General features: G+C 36.0%; 1 protein-coding gene across 4 annotated transcripts in view; it reads right to left on the reverse strand.

Moving 5' to 3' along the window:
* Window positions 1-7,058: 7,058 nt before the first annotated feature.
* The window catches only part of DPY19L4 (dpy-19 like 4), a 62,241-nt gene continuing 42,830 nt past the window's right edge, over window positions 7,059-26,469 (reverse strand). For all 4 annotated transcript variants that reach the window (XM_002692815.7, XM_059874492.1, XM_059874491.1 and 1 more), the window contains 8 exons: window positions 25,794-25,952; window positions 24,968-25,087; window positions 21,781-21,901; window positions 19,376-19,432; window positions 18,592-18,674; window positions 15,006-15,138; window positions 9,717-9,875; window positions 7,059-7,523 (listed from right to left, as the gene is read on the reverse strand). In XM_002692815.7, coding sequence (XP_002692861.1) covers window positions 7,359-7,523; window positions 9,717-9,875; window positions 15,006-15,138; window positions 18,592-18,674; window positions 19,376-19,432; window positions 21,781-21,901; window positions 24,968-25,087; window positions 25,794-25,952 — 997 coding nt within the window. In that variant the 3' untranslated portion in view covers window positions 7,059-7,358. The remainder of the gene's footprint in view (window positions 7,524-9,716; window positions 9,876-15,005; window positions 15,139-18,591; window positions 18,675-19,375; window positions 19,433-21,780; window positions 21,902-24,967; window positions 25,088-25,793; window positions 25,953-26,469) is intronic.

The following is a 26,469-nucleotide window of genomic DNA, read 5'->3' on the forward strand; positions in this document are numbered from 1 at the left end:
AGACCAGTAACAGACTCCACTATGTGGAGGAAACAGACATCATTAAAACAGTCCAGCTAACAATAAAGAAATAAACAAGCCATTTATAATTAACAAGCTCCAAGGGACAGTGAGTGAAGTGAAAGTCACTCAGTCGTGTCCGACTCTTTGCGACCCCATGGACTATATATTCCATGGGATTCTCCAGGCCAGAATACTGGAGTGGGTAGCCTTTCCCTTCTCCAGGGGATCTTCCCAACCCAGGGATTGAACCCAGTCCTCCCGCATTGCAGGCGGATTCTTTACCAGCTGAGCCCTTACCAGGAGACAGGGGGATGTCAATTTCCAGAGTTGCTATAAACAAAGCTTATCAAAGAGAAAGAAGTTACCTTTAGAAAGAACCAAATGAAAATTCTGAAGTTGAAAAATACAATAACTGAAATGAAAAACACAGCAGAGGGGCTCACAGTAGATTTGAACTGACAGAAGAAATAAAAAACAATAGAGATTATGCATCCAAAGAACAGAGAGAAAAACAAATTGAAGAAAATTGAACAGAACCTCAGAGAAACATAGGTCACCATTAAACACACCAACATATGTATAATGGGAGTATAAGAAGTTCCAACTTTTTTTTTTCTTCCAGCTTTATTAAGATGTAATTGACAACACTGTGTGAGTTTAAAGTGCATAGTGTAGTGATTTTATATAAGTACATGTTGCAAAAATGATTACCACAATAAGGTTAGTTAACATCACCACCACCTCAGAGTTTCAATTTTTTTTAGCTTCATCTTAACAACTTTGATTAAAAAAAAAAAAACAAAAAACTCTTAATGTATATAACCAAGAAGCTCGACAAATTCCAAATAAGATACATGCAAGGAGATCTACTTCAAACACATCAAAGTAAAAATGCTATGATCAGTAACAAGTGTGAAAATAATGCAATCAAAATGCAAAGTACTTGTGCACTATCAGTGTAGAGAAATGAACCCACTGATTGGAAGGAAATACAACTGGCCCTCCATATCTACAGGCTCCTCATCCCTGGATTCAACCAAGCCGTGATTGACTGAGTATGCAGATGCTAGATCCCCAGATACACAAGGCTGACTGTTTTATGCTATTTTATATAAGGGACTTACTTGAGCATCTGTGGATTTGGGTATCTGCACGGTTCCTGGAACCAATTCCCCAGTGGATATCAAGGAACAACTATACACTCGACCGTTGAAAACATGAGTCTGAATTATGCAGGTCCATTTATATGCAGATTTTATTTTAAATAACTATAGTACTATGTTTATGTTCTGCAGTTAGCTGAATCCATAGATGCAGAACCTGAGGATAAGGAAACCTACAGGTCTCCTGAATCTGTCCACAGATTCAGATACACATGGGTAATGAGGGGAGAGGGTGAGGTCCTGGCACAAAACCCTCATGGATACCAAGGGACAACTGTATTCCCAAATTTCGTATCTGTTAAGTGATTTATAATCTAGAATTATAAACACCTTTACAATTCAATAATAAAAAGACAACCCAATTTTAAAAAGGGCAATTTCTAAATAAACATTACTCCAAAGAAGATATTCAGATGACCAGTAAACACAAGAAAAGATGTTCAAAATCATTAGATATGATGAAAATGCAGATTAAAAATAGAATGATATGCCCCACTTCACACCTTACTAGAATGCCTATAATCAAGAAGAAAGATAATAGCAAGTGATGGCGAGGATGCAGAGAAATTGGAAACCTTATACATTGTCAGAATTGTAAAATGATACAGCCACTTTGATAATAAGTCTGGCAGTTCCTCAGTTACCACAGTTATCACGACTAAGAAATTCTAGACATATATCCAAAGAAAAGAAAACATATGTCCATCTAAAAACTTGTATATGAATATTCACAGAGCACAATTCATAACAGCCAAAAAAAGTGGAAACCACCCAAATGTCCATCAATGGATGGATGCACAAAATGGATAGATGTATACCCATACAGTGGAATATTGTTTGGCAATGAAAAAGGATACATGCAACAACATGAATGAACTTTGAAAACACTATGTTAAAAGACCACGTTATATGATTCCATTTATGTGAAATGTTAAAAGTAGAACATTCTGTCCAGAGATGGAAAGTAAATTAGTAGAAGTTATCTGATGACAAAGTGGTTGGGGGTGGCAGACAGAAGGTGTGAGGTTTCATTTTGGGGTGATGAAAATATTCTAAAATTGACTGTGATGACAGTTGCACAACTCTGATTATACTAAAAACTGTTCAATGGTACACTTTAAATGGTGAGCTGTATGGTATATAATATGTCTCAAAGCTGTAACTAAAAAAGATTAATATATAAATAAAAGACAATTTAAAATTCTAAGAATTTTATTATAGAAACAAAACAAGGAGTATAATTAAGCATGAAATAATTTCATTCTTGATAAAAGTATTTAATATTATAAACTAGTTTATAACCCAACTTTCTTAAAGGATTTACGTTTACTGAAATTAACTTTTATTCTTTTGTGAAGATGTATCCTTAGTTACAGGAAGAATACAATCTAAATATACATTGTTGTAGACACCATTCAAAAGTCAACATACACAAAATCAATTGTATTAGATGGCTAATAAACACATGAAAAAAATGCTCAACAATGGTAATTATTAGAGAAATGCAAATCAAAACGACAATGAGGTATCACCTCAGACTGGTCAGAATGGCCATCATCAAAAAATCCACAAACAATAAATGCTGAGGAGGATGTGGAGAAAAGGGAACTCTTGCACTGCTGGCAGGAATGTAAATTGATACAGCCACTCTGGAGAACAGTGGCTACACAGAACGATACGGAGATTTCTTTAAAAACTAGGAATGACCAGAAATGACTCAGAAATCCCACTACTGGGCATCTACCCTGAGAAAACCACAATTCTAAAAGACACATGTACCCTAAGGTTCACGGCAGCACTAGACAGATTAGCTGGGACATGGAAGCAACCTAGATGTTCACTGAGAGATGAATGGATAAAGAAGTTGTGAGATATATATATATAATGGAATATATAAATAAAAAGGAACACATTTGGGTTCGTTCTAGAGAGGTGGATGAACCCAGAGCCCGTTATACAGAGTGAAGTATAAGTGAGAAAAACAAATACAGCACATGAATGATATACAGGGAATCTAGCAAGACGGCACTGATGAACCTGTTTGTAGTACAGCAATAGAGGTGCAGACACAGGGGACAGATGTATGCACACAGCACGGGAAGGAGAGGGTGGAAAATTAAGAGAAGCATTGAAACATACCCATTACCACATGTAAAACAGATGAAAAGTGAAAGTTGCTCAGTAATGTCTGACTTTTGGCCACACCACGGACTATACAGTCCGTGGAATTCTCCAGGCCAGAATACTGGAGTGGGTAGCCGTTCCCTTCTCCAGGGGATTTACCCAGCCCAGGTCTCCTGCATTGCAAGTAGATTCTTTACCATCTGAGCCACCAAAGCAGACAGCCAGTGGGAATTTGCTGTATGATGCAGGGAACTCAACCCAATGCTCTGTGACAACCTAGAGGGGTGGGATGGGGTGGAAGGTGGGAGGGCAGTTTAAGAAGGAGGGATATATGTGTACCTATGATTGATTCATGATGCTGTACAGCAGAAACCAGCACAGCATTCTAAAGCAATTATCCTCCAATTAAAAGTAAATTTAAAAAAAAGAAAAAAAATTCAGTTGTATTCATCTTTGTTAAATAGCTGTACAAAGCTATTAATTTAAAATACGAAAGGGTTATTTATGAGATATCGTACATTAGAAGTATGGAATGCATGTTTCTTTTTGACACTATTATTCCACTAAATATAGTGGTCAGATGTTCAATGTATCGCTTATAAAACTGCACATAAGATTATATTTGCCAAAATTAGAATGTGCAAATTCTAAGAGACTTACAAAACAGAAATTACTCAGAAAGTCCTTTATGCTAAATTCAGCAAATCTGGTTCTAAAGTGTCCTTTTTTAAAATTATGGTAAACAAATATATTGTTTAGAAATCTTAACGGATGGAAAATAGTTGAATCAAATATATTTCTTTGCAATTTTCACATTTAATTTTATTTAAATTATTAATTTTATACATTCAAAAACTAAATAATGAGCTATTATTTCAATAAGAAATTGTTCAATTTTAATTGCAACTTTTCAGGGCTCTAATTTTAATATATATTGGGATCTAAAACTATCAGCAAACAGTAATAATAGAGAAAGTATATTTTAAAAACTGGGACAAATGAGAAAATAGATTGAGATGCAGTAGTCATTTTGCTTTACAATAGGTTCTTAAATGCACAGAATAGTTCATTTAAATGCCCTTTAAACATTCATACACATAAGTAAATTTACAAATAAAACTGATTAACCTACAACTTTTAAAAACCCAGTAATTTTACAGAGACACTACTTTTACCCCCAAAAGGCATCAAAATGTTTTAACAGCTCAAAAATAGAAAAAGGCAAAAAGCAATTGATTTCCCCAAAATGACAAAGTTTAATAAGATGGCTATTTGCTGTTCAATAAATTAATAGCCTATCTTTTAAAGCATATTTTTCAGCCCCAACTTGTAACAGACTTTGACCTCCATTTCTACTTTTCCTTTAGTCAATCTAGACTGTATGGAAGAGTGTCATATTAGGCTTTTTAGCAATTTGAGTTAATGTCCCCAAAAACATGCTGTTTATATCCTCAGAAAGTAATGAAGAAAAAAATTTATAAGTGCAATGCATACTCCCTAGGTTGTAAAACTCTACCAGTCTAACACAGATGCCAAAGTCGGAAAACATATAAACCAGCACAGTCAATGTCATACATCTTATCAAGTAAGTTTTATCTGTTGGATTGTTTGGCATTTGGGAAGCTTATTTAGCTTAATTTATTTATTTAATTAATTTAGTAGGCTAGAAATCCCATCACTACCTTTAACAAAGATTTGGTTACTAATGAATTAAAGTTAACAGTGAAAATAGCATACTGAGGATTCTTTCTCTGTGCTTAATGATGAGGGAAAAGGTACCAAAATTTTTTTATGAAAATGAAAGAAATGGGTAATTTTTTAATAGTAAAAAGTAAACTTTGAAATAAGGTTCAGGCACTTATTTCCATGGTGTTGCAACATCAAGGGCAAAGTATGTTTTGTATTTCTTTGAGAAATTCTTTCGACCCCAAGCCCATAAACTTTGCCCCTTTCACAGTAGATCTCTACTGTCAAACCAAATAGAATTACTTGCAGAATTCTAATCATTTGTTACTCTACAAATAAGTAAGGAAATTAATTAAATGCTCAAGTTTTCTAGCACTAATGTTCTAACTAGAGCTAAAATAGAAGCAAATAAGCTTATCTTCCATACCCAGTATTATTATTTCTATAATAAAGCTCACATTTTTCTTTTCAACTGATGCTAAATGAAAAATTCATTATTTAAAAAATTCAATTAAAAGCTGCTCCAAACCTATTTTAAGAATAAGTTGATAGAAGCAAAAGCAACTTACTAATGTCAAAAATAAAAAACACACAACAATCAAAATTCAGCATATTTGATCATAAATCAGTAAAAATTAAATTAAGTATTTCATGCTACATAGAAAGTAGGTTGTTCTATTTCCCTTTCAAAATATGCAAGCCATCTTTTCAATTGCATTGTTTTACATGCTGCATCTAATCATAAGTACTACCATGTACTTTTGTACACTGTGTACTTAGGTAACTATGGTAATATTTTTATAAGGCTTGAAGCTAAATACTAGTGACTATTAAGATGTTCAGAGAAGCTGAAATAGCCTGCCTGTAGCTATCTTAATATAGTTGCTAAACATTACATAAAAGCATGACACGAGAACCAATAAAACTAATGCACCAGACATATGATACTGCCATCAAACAACTCTTAAGCTCCAAAAGAACAAAACATCTGAGTTAGTCTAAGAATGCATGAGCTCTTGTGGTTTTAAAAGATATATTACAGAACATAAAGATAATGGAAAGATGTTCCTTTCTAATATAGTAATTTAGAGTGATGAAACTGCAATTTTTGCAGCACTCTAACCAGTGAAAATATTTTAAATTTGTTCACTTAACAGGTGTATAAGGTAAAACTAAACCTGCATCCCATCTTATTAAAGTGATACACCCATCCTGAAACTCTTTATAAAGCCAAATTAATCATTTTAGAATTTCTTTTAAATATAATTAAAAATACGAAAAGGAACAGAGACTGTGGAACTGTGCTGTGCATTTTATGATAATCGTCATTTTGTTCGTAACGCTGAAAACCGTATCAGCACTTCACAAGGAACAGCACCTGTGTTTTACCACCAACGCTTCTACGCAGAGGCATGCTGAACAGCATCTACACACATCTCCAGAAACTGCTGCTCACTTTAGTGGACATACTCTCATTCCGATAAAGATTTAAGTTTTTACTTCATACTTCAATAGAAAACACATGAGTAGATTATATACTCCATATCCATATTTTTTAAAACCTTGAACCTTCTTTTGTTTTTTTCCTTATTTTTTAACTTAAAGCAACATTCTTTTAAATGTCTGTTTTAAAAAAATACATAGGTAACAAGAGTTAACTGTTTTATCATGATTAAGTTGGTATCAAATTTATGGGCATAAGTGAAAAAACTAACCACTTAATAGTCATAATGTAGTGAAATGCAATATCAAGCACTATATATTATTAAGAAAGTGCTCACATATAAGCAGCAGATGATGAGAGCTATACCATGGAAAATCTGGATATATCTTAATGTATATCCTTAAAAATCACTTTCCTTTATATAATTTCCATTTTAATTTAAATGCCACAAATTCTCAGTGAACATTTAAATTAGTTTTTTACTTCAGCTCTATTATACATCATGAAATACCTTCAGAAACTGCCTTGAGGAGGTAATTCTTTCCTTCTATTTTGTAATTATATCACATTAAGTATTTGTTAAATGTTATGTTTGAGACATACTCTGACCCTGAACATATTCAAATTCAAGACTAATGTTATGATGGAAAGATTTATGAGGAAAATTTTACAACAGTTTGGAAGGTAAAATTATAGCAATAAGGAAGACACCTGGCTGGAATACTGCAGAGTGGCAGATTTGACATTTTACCAAAGGACAGTAATGTTTGATCTTCTTTCCTCCACAGAACTCTAGATCCAGTTAACAGCAGGAGGGAAAATTAGCAGCAACATTTCAATGTCCACACTCTGATTTCCAAAAGATACCACATAGGTAGGAGCAAATTGTATTTTACTTCAGGTGGTATATGTCTTTGACATGAAGGCTCTGCTATTTTTCAAGACTGAAAGGATATCACAGTGTTGATTTTATATACAAAGTAGGATCTGTTCCAGTATACTCTGGTGAAATAATTCACATAGGGAGAATAGTTAATTTTGACCTCATGACAAAATCGTCCATGTTTTGAGTAGGTTAACTTGTCCCCTTCTTCACAAACCACCTAGCAAATGATATGAAACATATGTTAAAAAAGTTATAGGAGAAATGCAATCAAGGTACAAGTGACTATATTTATATAAAATATATATTTTTTTGTTAAATATGGAGTATTTCACATTGGTTAGCAAACATCTCATATTGTTCAGCAAATAAAGGCCTCTTCATAAGAGTTACCATGTTCGCTAAATTCTTGAGCTTCCCACTGAGATTGAGAAACCAGCATAAAGCATTTTCCAATTTTTTAAAGATTTAATCCTAAAATTTAGAAGGCTATGTCTCCATAGTCTATTATCATTCATCTGAAGAATCTTATGGAGCCTACTGAAGCTGAGAAATGGACATATATTCTTAATGTATGTTCATATTCTTTTCCTTGTGCAGGACTGACTCACAACAGTAAGTTTCTGTGACTAATCAGTAAATCCTTTATATTTTCACTTTAACGAGGTTCACTAAGATAGCTTAGCTAGCTCAAAGAGTTTTCTACAATAAAAACACTAAATATTATGCTAATGCTTTGGAGAGATGTCAGAGAATCAACTTTAAGAATCAAAGAAGAGATTAGCTTTAAGCCTGTGCCTGGAATTACATGAAAGTAGTAACCTGACCTTCAAAATGGACCAAGAGGGTGTCCAAGAGCAGAATAAAACTCTAGACAGTAGAGAGCAGACAGCAATACAGCTGGTGCTGCTGCTGCTGCTGCTAAGTCGCTCCAGTCGTGTCCGACTCTGTGCGACCCCATAGACGGCAGCCCACCAGGCTCCCCCGTCCCTGGGATTCTCCAGGCAAGAACACTAGAGTGGGTTGCCATTTCCTTCTACAATGCATGAAAGTGAAAAGTGAAAGTGAAGTTGCTCAGTCATGTCCGACTCTGTGCGACCCCATGGACTGTAGCCCACCAGGCTCCTCCACCCATGGGATTTTCCAGGCAAGAGTACTGGAGTGGGGTGTCATTTAATTACTAAATGCGTGCGTGCTCAGTCGTGTCTGACTCTTTGCAACCCCACGGACTGTTGCCTGCCAGGCTCCTCTGTCCATGGGATTTTTCAGGCAAGGATACTGGAGTGGGTTGCCATCTCCTACTCTTATTACCAAATACCTGATGTTTAATAAAATTCCATTTTGTCACCAATTAAGCCAAAGATCACAGATGTCAAGTACCAAGAGAGAAAATTCAAAATACATGTAGCAGAAAACAGAATAAGTTTATAAGATTAAGAGGTCATTTCTCTATACTCTCCTGGCAAGGGCGCAGGTTTGGTATGTGGGGAACTAAGATCCCACATGCCTCGCAGCATGGCCAAAAAACCCCCAGAGCAACAAACTACTTTCTCACCTCCAAACTGGTCTGGGATGATTATGACAAAGCTATTTAATTAGGAAGAGACAAAGAAGTCTTGGCTGCAGTCTGAATAGAATATGCAATCTAAATAAGAATGACCTACTAAACTTTAAGATCCTCCACCCCCAACCTTCCCAGGAGTACAGGTACCCTTTCTAGTGCCTCATTACCAGATATACAAACACTAATTACTAAATATTAACAAATTCCCCTGTCAGTCTTAGTTGCCACGTATATAGTATATACACTGCAGGCTGAGAATTAACACAGCTTGGTAAAATAGAAAATCAAAGAAAACTGAAAATACAGTTAAATCCTAACAACTAAAGTAGTTCTGAATACACTAATTTTGTGGATAACAGAGGCTCAATGTACAAGACTATGTTAATTCAATAAACAATTTTTCTAGATATGAATCAAATTATAAGAAATTTCTCAACATAAGAATATAACAATCAGCTGCTCTTTATATTACAATGTTAAAATCATAATTCAAAACAAATTATCTTTTGTTCATGAATGTAGAACATGTACAAGCACAGGCAACTAATGGTCCAGGTATTGATAAAATTGGTTGTTTTTTTTTTGTAAAATTGTCCAACTTTTCTTTTGTACATTGCAAAAACACTTCAAACTACTTTTAATAAGTTCCCCCACTGTTACATCTCTAGAGAAGGAAATGGCAGTATTCTTGCCTGGAAATCCCATGGACAGAGGAGCCTGGTGGGCTACAGTCCACAGGGTTGCAAAGTTGGGCATGACTGAGCACACGCACACACTGTTACTATTACAAGTTTAAATAAAGTCATTGTTCTCAAAACAATAATTAAAACTTTACAAATGGTTACTTACATGGCCATTCGCAATGTCTAATAAATCTTTAACCCGACAGCCTCTCATGGTTCCCACTTCATTGCAGATAGCATCTTCTACTATTAGGTAACTAGCCTTGTATGATGTCAGTATTTTATAAATATCCTCAGCAGATCGCTTTGAATAGATTTGATAGATCTGAAAGAAAATAATTAAAACAACAACTTTAAAAGACATTTAAAACTTCTATTTATCAAACACTGAGCATCTACTATGTTCTTAGTACTATCTGTGCAAAATAAAGCTATTCACTAAGGCGTGATTCCTGTCCTCAGCAAGCTTATGTTCATCAGCTCTTGGCTACTTGCGTATCTTCTTTACAGAAATATACATTCAAGTCCTTTGTCCATTTTCCTCCAATGCTACTGAGATATAACTGACATATAGTATTGTGTATGAGTTTAAGGTATACAACATGTTTATTTGATAAGCTCATATGCTGCAAAATAATTTAGCACCATAGCTTTAGCTAATATTTGTATGTTACATAATCACCATTTTTTGTGTGTGGGGGGGGAAAACATCTAAGATCTATTCCCAACAACTTTCAAATCTACAATACAGTATTATTAACTCCATTCACCATGCTGTACATTAGATCCCTAAAATTTATTCATATTTTAACTAGAAGTTTGTACTCTTTGACCAATATCTCATTTCTTGAGGTCTCTCAACCCCTGGCAACCACAACTCTCCTCTATTTCTATGAGGTCAGCATTTTTAGATTCCATAAATAAGTGATATCATACTGTATTTACCTTTTTCTATCTGACTTACTTCACTTAGCATAATTCCCTCAATGTTTATCCATGTTGTTGCAAATGGCCTTTGTCCACTTTTTAATTGGGTGGTCTTTTTATTAGTGAGTTGTAATACTTCAATATTTTTATTACCATGTATCAAAGTATTTAATACTCATTTTATACATGAGATAAAGTCAGTGAGGTTAAAAATAATTTGACCCTTGTCACAATACTGAAACAATCAGTTCAGTTCAGTCACTCAGTCGTGTCTGACTCTTTGCGACCCCATGAATGGCAGCACGCCAGGCCTCCCTGTCCATCAACAACTCCTGGAGTTTACCCAAACTCATGTCCATCCAGTTGGTGATGCCACCCAGCCATCTCATCCTCTGTCATCCCCTTCTCCTCCTGCCCCCAATCCCTCCCAGCATCAGGGTCTATTCCAATGAGTCAACTCTTCGCATGAGGTGCCAAAGTATTGGAGTTTCAGCTTCAGCATCAGTCCTTCCAATGAACACCCAGGACTGATCTCCTTTAGGATGGACCGGTTGGATCTCCTTGCAGTCTAAGGGACTCTCAAGAGTCTTCTCCAACACCACAGTTCAAAAGCATCAATTCTTCGGTGCTCAGCTTTCTTCACAGTTCAACTCTCACATCCATACATGACCGCAGGAAAAACCATAGCCTTGACTAGATGGACCTTTGTTGACAAAGTAATGTCTCTGCTTTTTAATATGCTATCTAAGTTGGTCATAACTTTCCTTCCAAGGAGTAAGCGTCTTTTAATTTCATGGCTGCAGTCAGCATCTGCAGTGATTTTGGAAACCAAAAAAATAAAGTCAGCCACTGTTTCCATTGTTTTTCCATCTATTTCCCATGAAGTGATGGGACCAAATGCCATGATCTTAGTTTTCTAAATGTTGAACTTTAAGCCAACTTTTTCACTCTCCTCTTTTACTTTCATCAAGAGGCTTTTTAGTTCCTCTTCACTTTCTGCCATAAGGGTGGTATCATCTGCATATCTGAGGTTATTGATAATTCTCCCGGCAATCTTGATTCCAGCTTGTGCTTCCTCCAGCCCAACGTTTCTCATGATGTACTCTGCATAGAAGTTAAATACGCAGGGTGACAGTATACAGCCTTGATGTACTCCTTTTCCTATTTGGAACCAGTCTGTTGTTCCATGTCCAGTTCTAACTGTTGCTTCCTGACCTGCATATAGGTTTCTCAACAGGCAGGTCAGGTGGTCTGGTATTCCCATCTCTTGAAGAATTTTCCACAGTTTATCGTGATCCACAGAGTCAAAGGCTTTGGCATAGTCAACAAAGCAAAAATAGATGTTTTTCTGGAACTCTGTTGCTTTTTCGATGATCCAGCAGATGTTGGCAATTTGATCTCTGGTTCCTCTGCCTTTTCTAAAACCAGCTTGAACATCTGGAAGTTCATGGTTCACATATTGCTGAAGCCTGGCTTGGAGAATTTTGGGCATTACTTTACTAGCGTGTGAGATGACTGAAAGAATAGGCATGCTTAAAACCCATGCCTTGATCACATGGTGTTTTTCATTATAATTTTGCTGACCTTATTAGATAATAAGCTCTGGATCTTATTACAATAGATATTACATTTTTTTCAGTTTTTCTGAAATGCGAAACTTGGAAAAGCCATAAAAGTTAGGCCAAAAGTATCACGGACTGTCCTGAAAATCCGGAGGCTTGTAATCTAGACTGGACAAGATTCCAGTCTGACTGCAGCTGCTGACGACATGTTTTGGTTGTTGTCTATCCAGCAATTTCAGGTCCAATGTCCACTGACATGCTAGATACTCATTCTGTGGGATACAGAATGTGACTACAACAAGAAGTTTCTCACTCACTTCACCTGCTAAGTAAGTTCATGTGAATGGTTCTATCCTATTCAGTTTAATACTTACTTGTGTATTTTATATAATTTTTATTTATTTTCAAGTCTGGGGAAACTGTAATATACTACTGGGTCATATAAAAAAAAAATTGACTTTGATGCAATGACAATAACATTACTGTTAGACTAGGGTGCGATTTCTCAACCTTGGCGCTATTAACATTTTGGGCCACATAATTCTTTGTTGGGACCAAAGGGAGGCCGTTTTGCACACTGAAGGATGTTTAGGCATTCCCTGGTCTCTACCCTCAAGGTGCCTGTAGAACCCCTCCTTCAGCTGTAACAACAGAAAATGTCTCCAGACACTGCCAAATGTCCTCTGGGGGCACCGTCATTCCAGGTTTGAGAATCAGTGGTCTAGGAGATTATACAAAGATTAGTCACATGTTATGAATTATAGATTGTGGTGTCTAATTCAAATGATATGATCTCATTTATGGACTTCAATTTGAATTTTAATTTAAAAACAAATTTATTCAGTACTTTGCTCTGTACTAGACACCACAGAGGAGAAGGCAATGGCACCCCACTCCAGTACTTTTGCCTAGAAAAATCCCATGGACAGAGGAGCCTGGTAGGCTACAGTCCATGGGGTTGCTAGAGTCGGACACGACTGAGTGACTTCACTTTCACTTTTCACTTTCATGCATTGGAGAGGGAAATGGCAACCCATTCCAATGTTCTTGCCTGGAGAATCCCAGGGGTGGGCTGCCGTCTATGGGGTCGCACAGAGTCGGACACGACTCAAGTGACGCAGCAGCAGCAGACACCACAGAGAAAGATGAAGTTTTGGGAAAAAACTGGTTCCTACTCATATAAAAATGAAAACTCTAGAATGTTTAAATTTAATTTGAACTAGAATGTAATTCGAACTCTGACCTAATTACATGTGATTCTGAAATTCTATATTAGAATTCAAAAAATAATCAAAATTGTTAAAAAACAATAAAAAAACAACAAAGACATGTTAGAGTCTGTTGGTTTACATCCACAAAAAATAAAGTTTAGGAAGGAGCTTCCCAGGTGGCACTAGTGGTAAAGAATCTGCCTGCCAATACAGGAGACCTAAGAGACACAGGTTTGATCCCTGGAGTACGAAATGGCAATCCACTCCAGTATTCTTGCCTGGAAAAATTCCATGGACAGAGGAGCCTGGCAGGCCCCAGTCCATGGGGCTGCAAAGAGTCAGACACGACTGAGCAACTGAACATACACTAAATTTAGGAATATGCTGTGATATATCTTCTAAGCAGCACTACCTTTTCAAGTGCAACAAATATTAATCAGAGGTGGCTGTTGTCCCTTAGATAAATCACTCCCAGGTAGACCTCCCCATCTCTGACCTCTCCCTTGCTTCAACTGTTCTATGACCTTAATAACTCCTAAGCATTCCATTCCTAGGTTTATAAAAGGTCTTTGATAACTCCCAAATGCCTTGAGGGTAAGTCTAAATTTTAAGTATGACCTTCCAGGTCCCTCAGAATTTGGCCTCTTATTTTCTAGTTTCATGGCCAAACAAATTTCATGGCTTCTGTGACTTTTTCAATCTGGAATTGTATTCTTTTTCCAAACAAGTTTCTAAGTCATCCTTCAAATCTGTGATCAAAGGAATGCCCTTTATGAAGACTTGGATTTTTGTAGGCAGAACTGACTTGTTTCTGCTTTTGAACTCCTCTCTGTACTTTCTATGATTATATGTGAATGTGTGTGTACACAAAGAATTATAATAGTAATAGTACATAATTATAATAATAGCTAACATTTAAATTTTACTGTTTCAGACAGAGTGTATTATCTTATTTAATTCTCCTAAGTAGAGGGTCAGAACTATTATTTCCAGATTCAAAAACTTGTTCAAGGTCACAAAGCTAGTACATGGCAGAGGTATCATTTGAGTCCAGATACTCTAATTCTAGAGACTGGATTCTTAGAGTCTAACCTCTGTATTGAAGTCTAACTTCTATACTGCTATACTTCCCACTTAGCATAGAGTATACTTAAAAACTATGTGAAATTCTCTCCAATTGAAAAACAGAATATTTACAATTCAGGTTCAATTGGTTATTACCTTCAGATATGAAGTTACATTTACATCCAAACAAAACATTCAAAATTATAAATTCTCTGAAAGAGAAGCAATTAGATACCATACAAATGTTATATATTCTAAGTTATTAACAGCAGCCCATACTGAAAACTAAATCAGTGCTTTATAAGCAATAACAGAATTTTGGTTTAGAAATACAAAGTGTATAAAGATAGTAACTGAAAGCCTTCCTTCAATAATTTGATTGAGTATAATGATATTCTAAAAGAGAATGTTTCCCTTTGTAAATGATTACATATTAGTCCCTTGGAGCCTTGTGGGAAATAAAATGTTTCTCCTAGAAATATATCAATACTTTTCATAAAAGAATTTCATATTCTAATGTTGGTCCCTTGTGGTTAAATGTACTATACAGCTTTTTAAAAACTTAAAACTAATTGACTCTTCTAAAATTGTCTGGATTTTCCTAGCTAACCCAAGGAACATATACATCATTATAATACTATACTAAAAAGTCATAAAAAAGATCCTAATGTAGAACATAAAATGCCTTACGTTTTCATTTCTCTTGAGAAGATCATCATCATTGTAAAGAGGCAAGCTTGTCACCATCCATCCGGTGCATAATTTAATCACACCCATTAATTGTGGACTTCCTGCAAACACAGCTGCAACTGGAGCTTGCCTTCTGCAAAGAACCACAAAGATTCACACACTGAAAAGGTAAGTATACTATTTAGTTCACCGATTTATATCAATTCTGAAATACCAAGGAACTTAAAATGGGTTGTACACTTAAGTTTTAATGTCAGTTCTAATTTCATTTCATTTTTGGATCCATTAAAAAAAATGAGCAATTACTATGTGCCAGAAATTGTTTAGAGTGCTAAAGATAAATATTTTAAAAAGAGAGGTGGGAGGAGAAGGTCACTGCTTTCAAGACAGAGAAGGGGAGAGGATAAACACATCTCCTACTGCCATCTAGGTCAGGTGGCGATAATGCAGGGTAATGGGACAGTGACAGTTCAATGGTGATGCTGTGAATTCTCAAATTCAACTTTGGCAAATACTAACCACCATAACCCAGCTCCTCCCAGATCCACCTATCCTCCTGCTCCTTCCCTGCCTTTACCCGTGTGTCTGTCTCCAGTTAACACATGAAGGACTTCTCTTCTCTAAATCATAATTCCAAAGTCCCAGATAGATTCCCCTCACAAGACAGATCCCAAAGGGCTGCTCTAATGTCCTGACTTCTTTATTCCCTCCCTGTATTCAATATTCAGCATCCACCTACTGTGTCAAACTCTGAAAGTAAAGAGGACACAGCCACTGTCCTCAAGGAGCACCCAGAATGAAACAGAAAAATCACATCACAGTAATATAAATGCCCAATCATTTGATGTAAAAGGTCCAATGGTCAGGCCTTTGCTGTTTTTGAAAATATTGTGGTAAATCATACATGTAAACGTGACTTCCTCTTTTATTAACAACAGAAGGCTATACTGGTCAGTGTTCCACAAAGGTAAATATAATTCACAAAAAAATATTAATAGGCAGTAGTTAAGGATGATCTAAAATAATAATCTTTATACATACAAGAGGTGTCATCATAATAATGAGACCTTCAGTTCAGTTAAGTCGCTCAGTTGTGTCCGACTCTTTGCAACCCCATGAATCGCAGCACGCCAGGCCTCCCTGTCCATCACCAACTCCCGGAGTTCACTCAAAACTCACATCCATCGAGTTGGTGATGCCATCCAGCCATCTCATCCTCTGTTGTCCCCTTTTCCTCCCGCTCCCAATCCCTCCCAGCATCAGTCTTTTCCAATGAGTCAACTCTTCGCATGAGGTGGCCAAAGTACTGGAGTTTCAGCTTTAGCATCATTCCTTCCAAAGAAATCCCAGGGCTGATCTCTTTTAGAATGGACTGGTTGGATCCCCTTGCAGTCCAAGGGACTCTCAAGAGTCTTCTCCAACACCACAGTTCAAAAGCATCAATTCTTCAGTGCTCAGCCTTCTTCACAGTCCAACTCTCACATCCATACATGACCACAGGAAAAACCATAGCCTTGACTAGACAGACCTTTGTTGGCAAAGTAATGTCTCTGCTTTTTAATATGCTATCTAGCTTGGACATAATTTTCCTTCCAAGGAGTAAGCATCTTTTAATTTCATGGCTGCAGTCACCATCTGCAGTGATTTTGGGGCCCCAAAAATAAAGTCTGACACTGTTTCCACTGTTTCCCCATCTATTTGCCATGAAGTGATGGGACCTGATGCCATGATCTTCGACCTTACATAAGACCTATTCTCACTTTCAAATTGTGGTGTTGGAGAAGACTCTTGAGAGTCCCTTGGGCTGCAAGGAGATCAAACTGTTAATCCTAAAGGAAATCAACCCTGAATATTCACTAGAAAGACTGATGCTGAAGCTCCAACACTTTGGCCACAAGCTAAGAGCCTGAAAAGACCCTGATGCTGGGAAAATTGGGGGCAAGAGAAGAGTGTGACAGAGGTTGAGATGGTTGGATGGCATGACTGACTCAATGGTCATGAGTTTGAGGAAATTCAGGGAGATAGTGATGGACAGAGAAGCCTGGCATGCTGCAGTTCATGGGGTCACAAAGACTTGGACACGACTTAGCAGCTGAACAATAATAACAATTCTCACTTCTATTCACCTATTCTATGAAATTAATTCTTCATTTCTAGAAATAGTTTAAATCTTTTTCTCCCTTTTCTCCTGGTCTTTTCTGATAGTATTTTATTCCCTTTTCAAGTATTAGTTTCTTTATCTATGTGTTTAAATTTTTTCATATTATTTATCAGTCTCTATTCATGGGGTAGACTGGCTGAAAAAAATGGTTGCAATGATTCTTTTCTCATAGTTATTCTCTTGGAGGAAACTCTAGTTTCCATCATGTGACTTGCTTTGGCCAATAGGACATTAGCAAACACAACGTGAACAGACTTAAAACATGCTTACACTGAGACTTGTCCTCTCATGCAGCTCTAGGGAGCTCTACAACCACCACCTTGTGAATGAGCCCAGTCTCACCTGGGCTGGATGACAAGAAGCAAGTGGCTAAGTCAATTCCATGCCCTCAGCTGACACTACCCAGCCACAGACATGTGGGAGAGGCTAGGCCAGACTACCCAGTAACAAATGTTTATTGCTTGTAAGTCACTAAGTTTTCTGAGAGTCCACTGTGCAGCAAAACCTGACACAAATTTTATTACCAGAAATTGCTAGAGGTCTAGTTCTATTGTTTATCATAAATGACAGCAATATGTCTTGCTGTGTCAAACTGTTTCTTCATGTGTTTTGTAACTTTAGAACTTATCTCCATGAAGCTTTGTTTGTGAAATCCTGGGTAGCCTGGGTTGAAGATTATATTAGGCACTCCAGACCATCCCAGAAATACTTTTTATGCTAATTTCTTGATACAGGGTTCCCTGGATTAAACAAGTGTAATTTCAAGCTACAGCCATGTGATTTCAGATGGACTGCTACAAATTCAGAGGAAACACCTTACTTTTGACCAAGAACTGAGGCCAAGGAAGACATGCTTTCTCATCATCTTTTTCTACCACTTGCTGGATATTTTGAGTTCATCCTTTCACTGACAGTATGGCCCTTTGAGGGTCCCTTAGTTCTGTATGTATTAATATGTTACAGGAGGAAATAGGGTGTTTCAATTACAAGTCCCCACTTGCATAGGTCGAAGAGCACATCTCCTGTCATATTAAAATGTGTGTGAGTATCAAAATTAAAAATCATGTTAACCTTGGTTATCCATACTAGAAACCCACTGTTCATTCACCTCCAACTCTGGTTAAAAGAGGCATCTCTTGACAATCTAAATAAAAGGACACTGGTTCCTTTTTATTCCACATTTCTAGATGCTTAATAACTAGAGTTTCATATTTCAACTTATCAATACTGTACTTTTGATGGAAATGAGTTCAATTAGAAAATTAGAATTATATGTCTAATTAAAAAACTGTCCCTAAAAATACAGGGTAAAATTCCTGAGTTTCATGGGAAAAGGATTACCTTATTATTCTCCCTGAATCCATTAAATAGCATGCAATGATTAATTAATAGCTTAACAATAGTCTCAGGCAATTCAGTTCTTACTTTATCCAGGTCATAAGTTCCACCGTATCTGGGTCATAAAATTCTTGTAGTTCCATTAGTTCTGTCATTAATCTTGGAAAAAACTAAAATATAAAACAAAATCCCCGAAACCTGTGTGTAAGTATTTACAAAGTTTAAAGCTCTTTCAAAGTATTTCCAAAGACTAACAGACCTACTTGTGACAAACAATATTACAACACTGTTCTCACAGAAAAAATGGCACGGATCACTTTACTTTCTTTTAGTTTCTTGTTCATTCTTCTCAGTCCACATAAACTACTGTTTGGTTAATTTACTACCTATACTCAATACATAATTTTAGCATCACCAATTAATCATTAGTTGTATCTTTCATGCACATACACACTGAAAAAATAAGTAAACAAATTTCAGGTTAAGTCAAATAATTCACAGGTTTACTGGCAATTAATTTCATGTTACATTATGATAAGGTAAAGAATTTATATTACTTTGTAAATATTTAAATTTTGGGATTGCCAAAATGCTTTTTACTCTTTACTAGTAAATACTATTTATTCAGCTATTTCCTTTGTCAATTGTAATAGTCTAACAATATTAGACTATAGAAAATTGCACTAGACTATAGAAAATGGCACTCTAAAAATGTTTTATCATGGTCCTATTGGTAGAAAATTAAGTATTATTTAGTATATCACATTTTGTTAAAATACTGTCCCAATGTAAGTATCCTACACACACATAATTTATCACTACCTTATAAACAACATATATTTTAACCTTATGAAAAATCTAACTTTCTTACCTCTTTCCATAAGCTGAGACCTATTATAGTGGGCACAGCCATGCTCAAAATAAGAGCCTAAAATGTTAAAGCAAAAAGGGTTATGGATAAATATACCTTAGAGATACTAGACAATGACTCAATGACCAATCAAATATTCTCACAGTTGTAACAATTTCAGAGAAATTGGAGTCAGCATGGAACCTAGTTCACAGAGTAAGATGGTGATGACTAATGGTGGCATAGATGGTAAAGCCTCTGCCTTCAGTGCAGGACACCTGGATTTGATCCCTGGGTAGGGAAGATCCCCCGGAAAAAGGAATGGTAACCTACTCCAGCAATCTTGCCTGAAGAGTTCCATGGACAGAGGAGCCTGGTGGGCTATAGTCCATGGGTTGCAAAGAGTCAGACACAATTGAGGGACTACCAGAAAAACAACAGATTTAAAACATAACAAGCTGGCAGCAAAGTGAGACATACATATCTACTATACAAATTTAAGGCAGAACATAATGCTCATCACATTTCAAACAGCAAGTTAGTATCTGATAATTTCCCCAGGAATCTAACTTAGGAAGAGCTTATAAAAAACACTTAACTGTAAATAAATAAATAGCTATGTGAATAGCTAACAACAGCAAAAAGACAATGAATGAACACAGGAAAGATAGTCAATACATACCAGTATGTGTGTGTGCTCAGTTGTGTTCAACTCTTTGCGACTCCATGGACTGTAGCCCGCCAGGCTCCTCTGTCCATGGAATTTTCCAGGCAAGAATACTGGAGTGGGTTGCCATTTCCTTCTCCAGGGGATCTTCCTGACCCAGGGACTGAACTTGCATCTTCTGTGTCTCTAGCCTGCACTGGCAGGCAGGTTCTTTAATACCAGTATACTACTATGCTAAGAATATATAAATTCCTCTGGAAAAAGGTTGGCAACATACAAGACTACTAGTAGAGATAATAATTTATCAGCTTTCTGCCAAAACCTGTTCTTTGTACCATCCCATGGCGATTGGTGACCCCACAATCTAGTCATGCAAACTCCAAACCTAGGAAACATCTATGATTTCTCCCTATTCTTCATTTACCCATACTTTATGAGGCACCAAATTTTCTATTTTTTTCACTTCAGTACAGAACAGTATTAATTAAATGGGCTTTGGAGCTAAAAGAACCCCAAAGTGGGTGTGAATCATGATTTTATTGCACTTATAAAGTTATACAATATTAGGCAAGTTATTCAATCATTTTTTAAGCCTTCGTTTCCTTGTCTATAAAATACAGATAATGAAACTTAGCTAACAAGGTCTTTGTAAACTTTGAATAGCATATGAAGTGCTTCAAATAGTACCTGACACATAGCAAGCTCTCATCGCTTCCTCCTCCGTGGCCTGTACCTGGTTCGAGGAGGTTCAATCCTCCTTCCTGGTTCAAGTCTATCACCCTTAAGCCTATCCTTCATAGAACTTTAAGGGTGGGCTGAGAGAAAAGGTAAGGCTGACTTTCTCCCACCTCTGCACAAACATGTCAATGTGTTCCGACTGCCTGTGGGATACCACCAAGTTCAGCAGAACACTCAAAGGCCTCAATGAGCTTACCCTCCTTGATTTCTCCAGTCTCATTTCTTAACCACCCCTACCTCACATTTTATGTGCCAACAAAATTAAATATTTCATGCTTTTTCTTTGCCTCTGATTTTACTCCCTTTGACTGTCATGTGCTTTGCAACCTGTGTTTCTTCCCTCTACTCTCCCTTTTTTACCCTTTATTTGACTAATACCTCATCTTTCAAATCTCAGAACCGAAGTTCTCTTTGAATCCCTAAAAAACTGAATTAAAGCAGGCCTTCTCTGTTCCAGCAGTACCCTATTAATGCTTCTTATTATCTCTTTTTATGACCAGAAAATGGTAATCCACTTAAGGAAATTAATCTTTTTTTAACTATACTGCACAATATGCAAAATCTTAGTTCCCCAACCAGCAATCGAACCCATGCCCCCTGCAGTGAAAGCTTGGGGTCCTAACCACTGAACCATCAGGGAAGGCCCCGAATCATGTTTTATTTATCTTTTTATTTCAAGCACGTTATTCATAGCAGGTACAATGTAAATGTTCCATTCACACTGAAAACATCCCATAGTTCTAGTCAAACCAAGAAAAATGTTATAAAACTTAATTTTTGATAGCCTCTCAAATTATTGATTCACTTAATATTTTTACCTTCTATTTTTTAAGGATTTTGCATTGAAACACACTGCTTTTATAATCAGAAAGTACAAAAAAAATTTTTCCACAGAATCTTTTTCTCTACCTACAAATCATACATAATATGATCTACTCACGCTATTTCAATTGTATTCAACATGATTTCCATTCATATACTTGAAAGAGAAACAAGAACTTATCACAAAACAATGACTCACCAACAATACTGGGTGTACAGTTCGTAATCGAAGCCACTTGAAAAGTGTCATCCAAAGTTCAGGAGAACATACACCAAACGCTGCTAACATGCACACGTAAGGAGTCCACAGGTATTTCAAGCTGGAAAAGACAAAAAAGAGTCATACATTAGCTATTCTATGAACATCATTATTATATGATTTCTCTATTCTGAGTTGTTTCCTAACACTCATGAAAACATCACAATGTTAAGGCAGAATGAAAAAGCTTACCCTCTAATTTTCAGCAACAGATAGTTACTTCTTAAATAATCAAGAGACGTGGGTTACTAAAATGAAGATTAGACATTAATATAGATGAGGTGTAGTAAAACTGTACTCTTGGAGAGAATATAAACTGTTTCACTTTCTCAGGAGGCAATGTGGCAGAACCTATAAAAATTTTACATAGCCCAAGATAAAGCCATTTCTAGTAATCTAGTTTATAGATACATTAGCATAAATGTTAAAAATATGTTGTTTTAATTACAAAAATAATAGAAACCTAACCATCCTTTAATATGTACTGATTAAACAAATCTTTATGAAAAACAAAAAAGTGAACTACAAAATTTTATGTATACTGTTACCCTAGTTTTTTGGTGACTTTTTTCCCCTAATGTACCTATATATAGTATAGTCACAAGATAACATCTGGAAAGATACTGCTGACAGTTGTGGCCTTTGAGGAGTGAGATGGAAGGATTTTAATTTTTTAATTTATACATTTCTATACTTGTGTTTGTTACATGGTCTGCAGTGTATTACTTTTGAGATTAACTTTTTAAAAACAGGATTGAAAACCTGGGGCTTTTAACTTAAAAGTATTAAAATTCCAGGTGTACAGAAAAATCAACTTGTGTAAATAAAAGACAGAACATTACTGTAAGTTGTAACTTGTAGTTGTAAGAGGTAATGGTAAAAGCTGAAGACAGAAGAGGAAGAGTTGAGAAAAATTTGTGGACATCATTGCTTCAAACAGATTATCAAAGAAAAACAACATCTCAAAGGATAACTTTTGTAGTTAATACTAGGAAATCAAAAATACCTTTCCAAGCAATATTCTTTGATGACAAACTCTAAAGAGACTAGAAGAATATGAGGCCAGAGTATAAATGTGAACTATTTTGGTTTTACAAAATAGCAAAGCTATGAAATGGGGAAAACAAAATAACATTCATTCATCTGATGAGTTATTGATCATGCACTTCAGGGTGACCAAAGTACTAGAGAGGAAAAAGACAAGACATGGCTACAGCTCTCAAGGAAGTCTTTATCAAGATGGAATAAAACTGAACATATGCATTTCTTGCATGGATGCTCAGTTGTGTCTGACTCTGTTACCCCATGGATTGTAGCCTGCCAGGCTCCTCTGTCCATGGAATTTTACAGGCAAGAATACTGGAGTAGGTTGCCATTTCCTACTCCAGGAGGCCTTCCTGACCCAGGGATCGAACCCACATCTCTTGCATCTCCTGCATTGGCAGGTGGGTTCTTTACCACTGAGCCACCTGGGAAGCAGCTAATGTGGCACTTGAACACATGGGAAACCATTAGAAAATAAGTATTAAAAAATTTTTTTATATGGTCTAGGGTTATGTGCAGAGAAGACAATGGCATCCCACTCCAGTACTCTTGCCTGGAAAATCCCATGGACGGAGGAGCCTGGAGGGCTGCAGTCCATGGGGTCGCTGAGGGTCGGACACACCTGAGCGACTTCACTTTCACTTTTCACTTTCATGCATTGTAGAAGGAAATGGCAACCCACTCCAGTGTTCTTGCCTAAAGAATCCCAGGGACGGGGGAGCCTGGTGGGCTGCCGTCTATGGGGTCGCACAGAGTCGGACACAACTGAAGTGACTTGCAGCAGCAAGGTTATGTGAAAGCAAAATGATCGATTTGAGACTGTACTGTATTTAAGGTTTAAAAAAATGAATACTGAATCAGGCTCTGAGAGAAGTAGTGGATGCATACAGAGTACATTTTGTTAAGACAGAGGAATCGTATTAGTTTCCCCAGTTAACTAATATTTCCTCCTAACAACCCCATTTCAGAATACCAAACCAGTTGTTCCAGTCAGCCAGAATCAACACTAAAGTCTAATGTGTAACTTGAAGAAACATTGATTCATGCTGAATAACATGTATATGACATCCCTTGGAACACAAACTCTACTGGAGACACTGTACCATTATGCCAATCCACTGACTTCTTAGTATCCAACCCTTCCTTACCATTTATTTCACCTAGCCAGCTAATTAACATTTCAACCTTTAAATTCTCTTCCAATTCAAAGAGATGCCAGATGAATCCTTTTCAAACATAACCATGAGAAGACATGTTCTGTTTAAAAATCTTTAGTTTCCCAGTACCTACAGAGGTAAATGGAAACTCATCTAAATGGTTTTCAAGGCCAAGATATGGCCCTGACACACCTTTTCAGTTTTTCTCCTACTACTTCTTGAAGTGACTGGTGTTCCAGCCAGAGTTTGGAACACTCTGGTCAGTTCATCAGAAACAGGTAATAACCTGGACTTCTAATTGGTGTGTGAAGAGGTAACAAGGGAGTCTTGTAGGACTGAACCCTACACCTGTGGATTCTGATGGTCCTGGCAGAGAAGTGTCAAAACTGAGCTGAACTGTAGGATACCCAGCTGGTGTCCAGAGAATTGTCTGTTGGTATAAAGAAACCTCCTACCTACATTGAAACCGAGTGCTCAGAACCCTTTTATACTTTTATGTCTTATTTTTCACCTAAGTCAAACTTCAAAGAAAAGCGTATCATTTATTGAACCCTCACTCTCAAAACACCATTTACCTCTCCTTCACTTAGCAAAGTTGTGATTTTATTTTTGTGTGGTTAGTGTCTGTCACCTTTACTAGGCCATAAATCACAGAAGGTTAGAGACTTTTGCTGTCTACTTTTGTTCACCAGTGTACCCCTAGCAGCGAGCACAATGCTGGATCCTTTGAAGACATTCAATAGTTTTTGAACAAATTAATGCATAAGTAAATACTGGTTCATTATAAATAGCTCTCTAAACCCCAGTTATATTACGGTTTTTTGAGTTTTTGTAGTGTTTTATAAATGTATTCTGGAAAGTATACACTAACTACCATTATAAAGGACAATTCTTTGTTAAAACAAATGGATCAAATACACACTTACCCTTCTATAATCATTGCAAGAGAACCCAGTAAAATAGTGTGAATCACATGATAAATTATTTCTGGCCTTTCTCCAATTCGTCCATCTTCAAGCGTGACAGTCTCTTTCAGGGACTTATCACTACCGAAAGAAATGTGTTTTTCACTACTTTGAAAAATCAAATATCTTTAGTATCCTCATAAAAAACACATAGGTAGTTTTTAAAATTTGAAAGTACTTTCTGCTGGTCAAACACCTAACTTATATATCTCCAAGTCTTTGAAAGAGGCTTTTTCAAATTTGGAAGACAACTGACTCAATGAAGATGAAACGTGAAAGTTCAAGACTGTAATAAAAAAGAGACTTAGATACTTAGGTTCCTTGTCCATTATCACTGAACTAGTGGTTGATAAATCAATATAGTTAAATCATAATTAGAGTAAGTTCTCAAAATTAAGATACTATATACAACCTCCTTTCAAACAGTATAAAAATACTTTTAAATAGTCAAACTTTATAATTTAAAATCACTTTTACTACTAGTTTCATTTATTTAGAAGAGATTATTCTTACAATAACTAAAAATCTTGAGTAGTGAATGAGTCTTTAAAAGTTTAACTGATTATTTAATATTATTCCTGCATTAAAAATGGACATTACATATTTAGATATATATGCTTAAATCTGAATTTTATCTGGTCAACTTATAACGATATTTTACATAGTGACAAAAAGAATTCAATTAGAAGCTATAAAACAAATACATAAATATTGGAAAGATATTAAATGTTTTATGTATTTCATAATTTATTAATTAGTAATATGATTGGTTTTCTTAGGTACTTACTTAATTCTCCTAAAAATAACTTGAATCATAGAAAGAAAACAAATAATTAACACTAAAATATAGAAAGGTAGTAAAGAAGACTGTGTCAATCGCAAAAAAAAATCTTGAGATGGTGCCTGAAGGGATTCTTGACATAGGAGCCAATTCATTGTAAAATTCCTACAGAAAACAAAAAGCATATTAAAATTACAGATGTTTTAAAATACTGAATATAAAAGTTATTTTTTATCTCAGTAAAAACTAAGACAAAACACATTTCTTTAGTCTACTAACTTACAACAAGGTCATCCCCTTTACAAATGAAAATAACAGCAGTAGTAACCCTCCTCAACAAACTGCCCTAAAAAATTTAAACTTGCTACTTTTTTATGATACAGCAATGTGACAATATATATATACAGTCCAATATATATAGGACTCAATATAGCTTTAAGGTAGTTTTATTTTCTATTTTTACCTGGAAGAAAACAAAAAATTCAGCTGTCTAGCCTCAACCAGCACAGTCCAATATGATAGTCACTAGCTACATGTAGCTATCAGCACATGCAACGTGGCAAGTGAAAATACTCTTCAGGCACAAAATATACACTGCACTTCAAAGATAAAAACAGCTGAAAAAAGGAATTTAAAAAATACAAAATATATCTCAGTAATTTTATACTGTTTACACATTAAT

The sequence above is a fragment of the Bos taurus genome, chromosome 14 (assembly GCF_002263795.3).
Source record: "Bos taurus isolate L1 Dominette 01449 registration number 42190680 breed Hereford chromosome 14, ARS-UCD2.0, whole genome shotgun sequence".
In the NCBI taxonomy this organism is placed as follows: Eukaryota; Metazoa; Chordata; class Mammalia; order Artiodactyla; family Bovidae; genus Bos; species Bos taurus.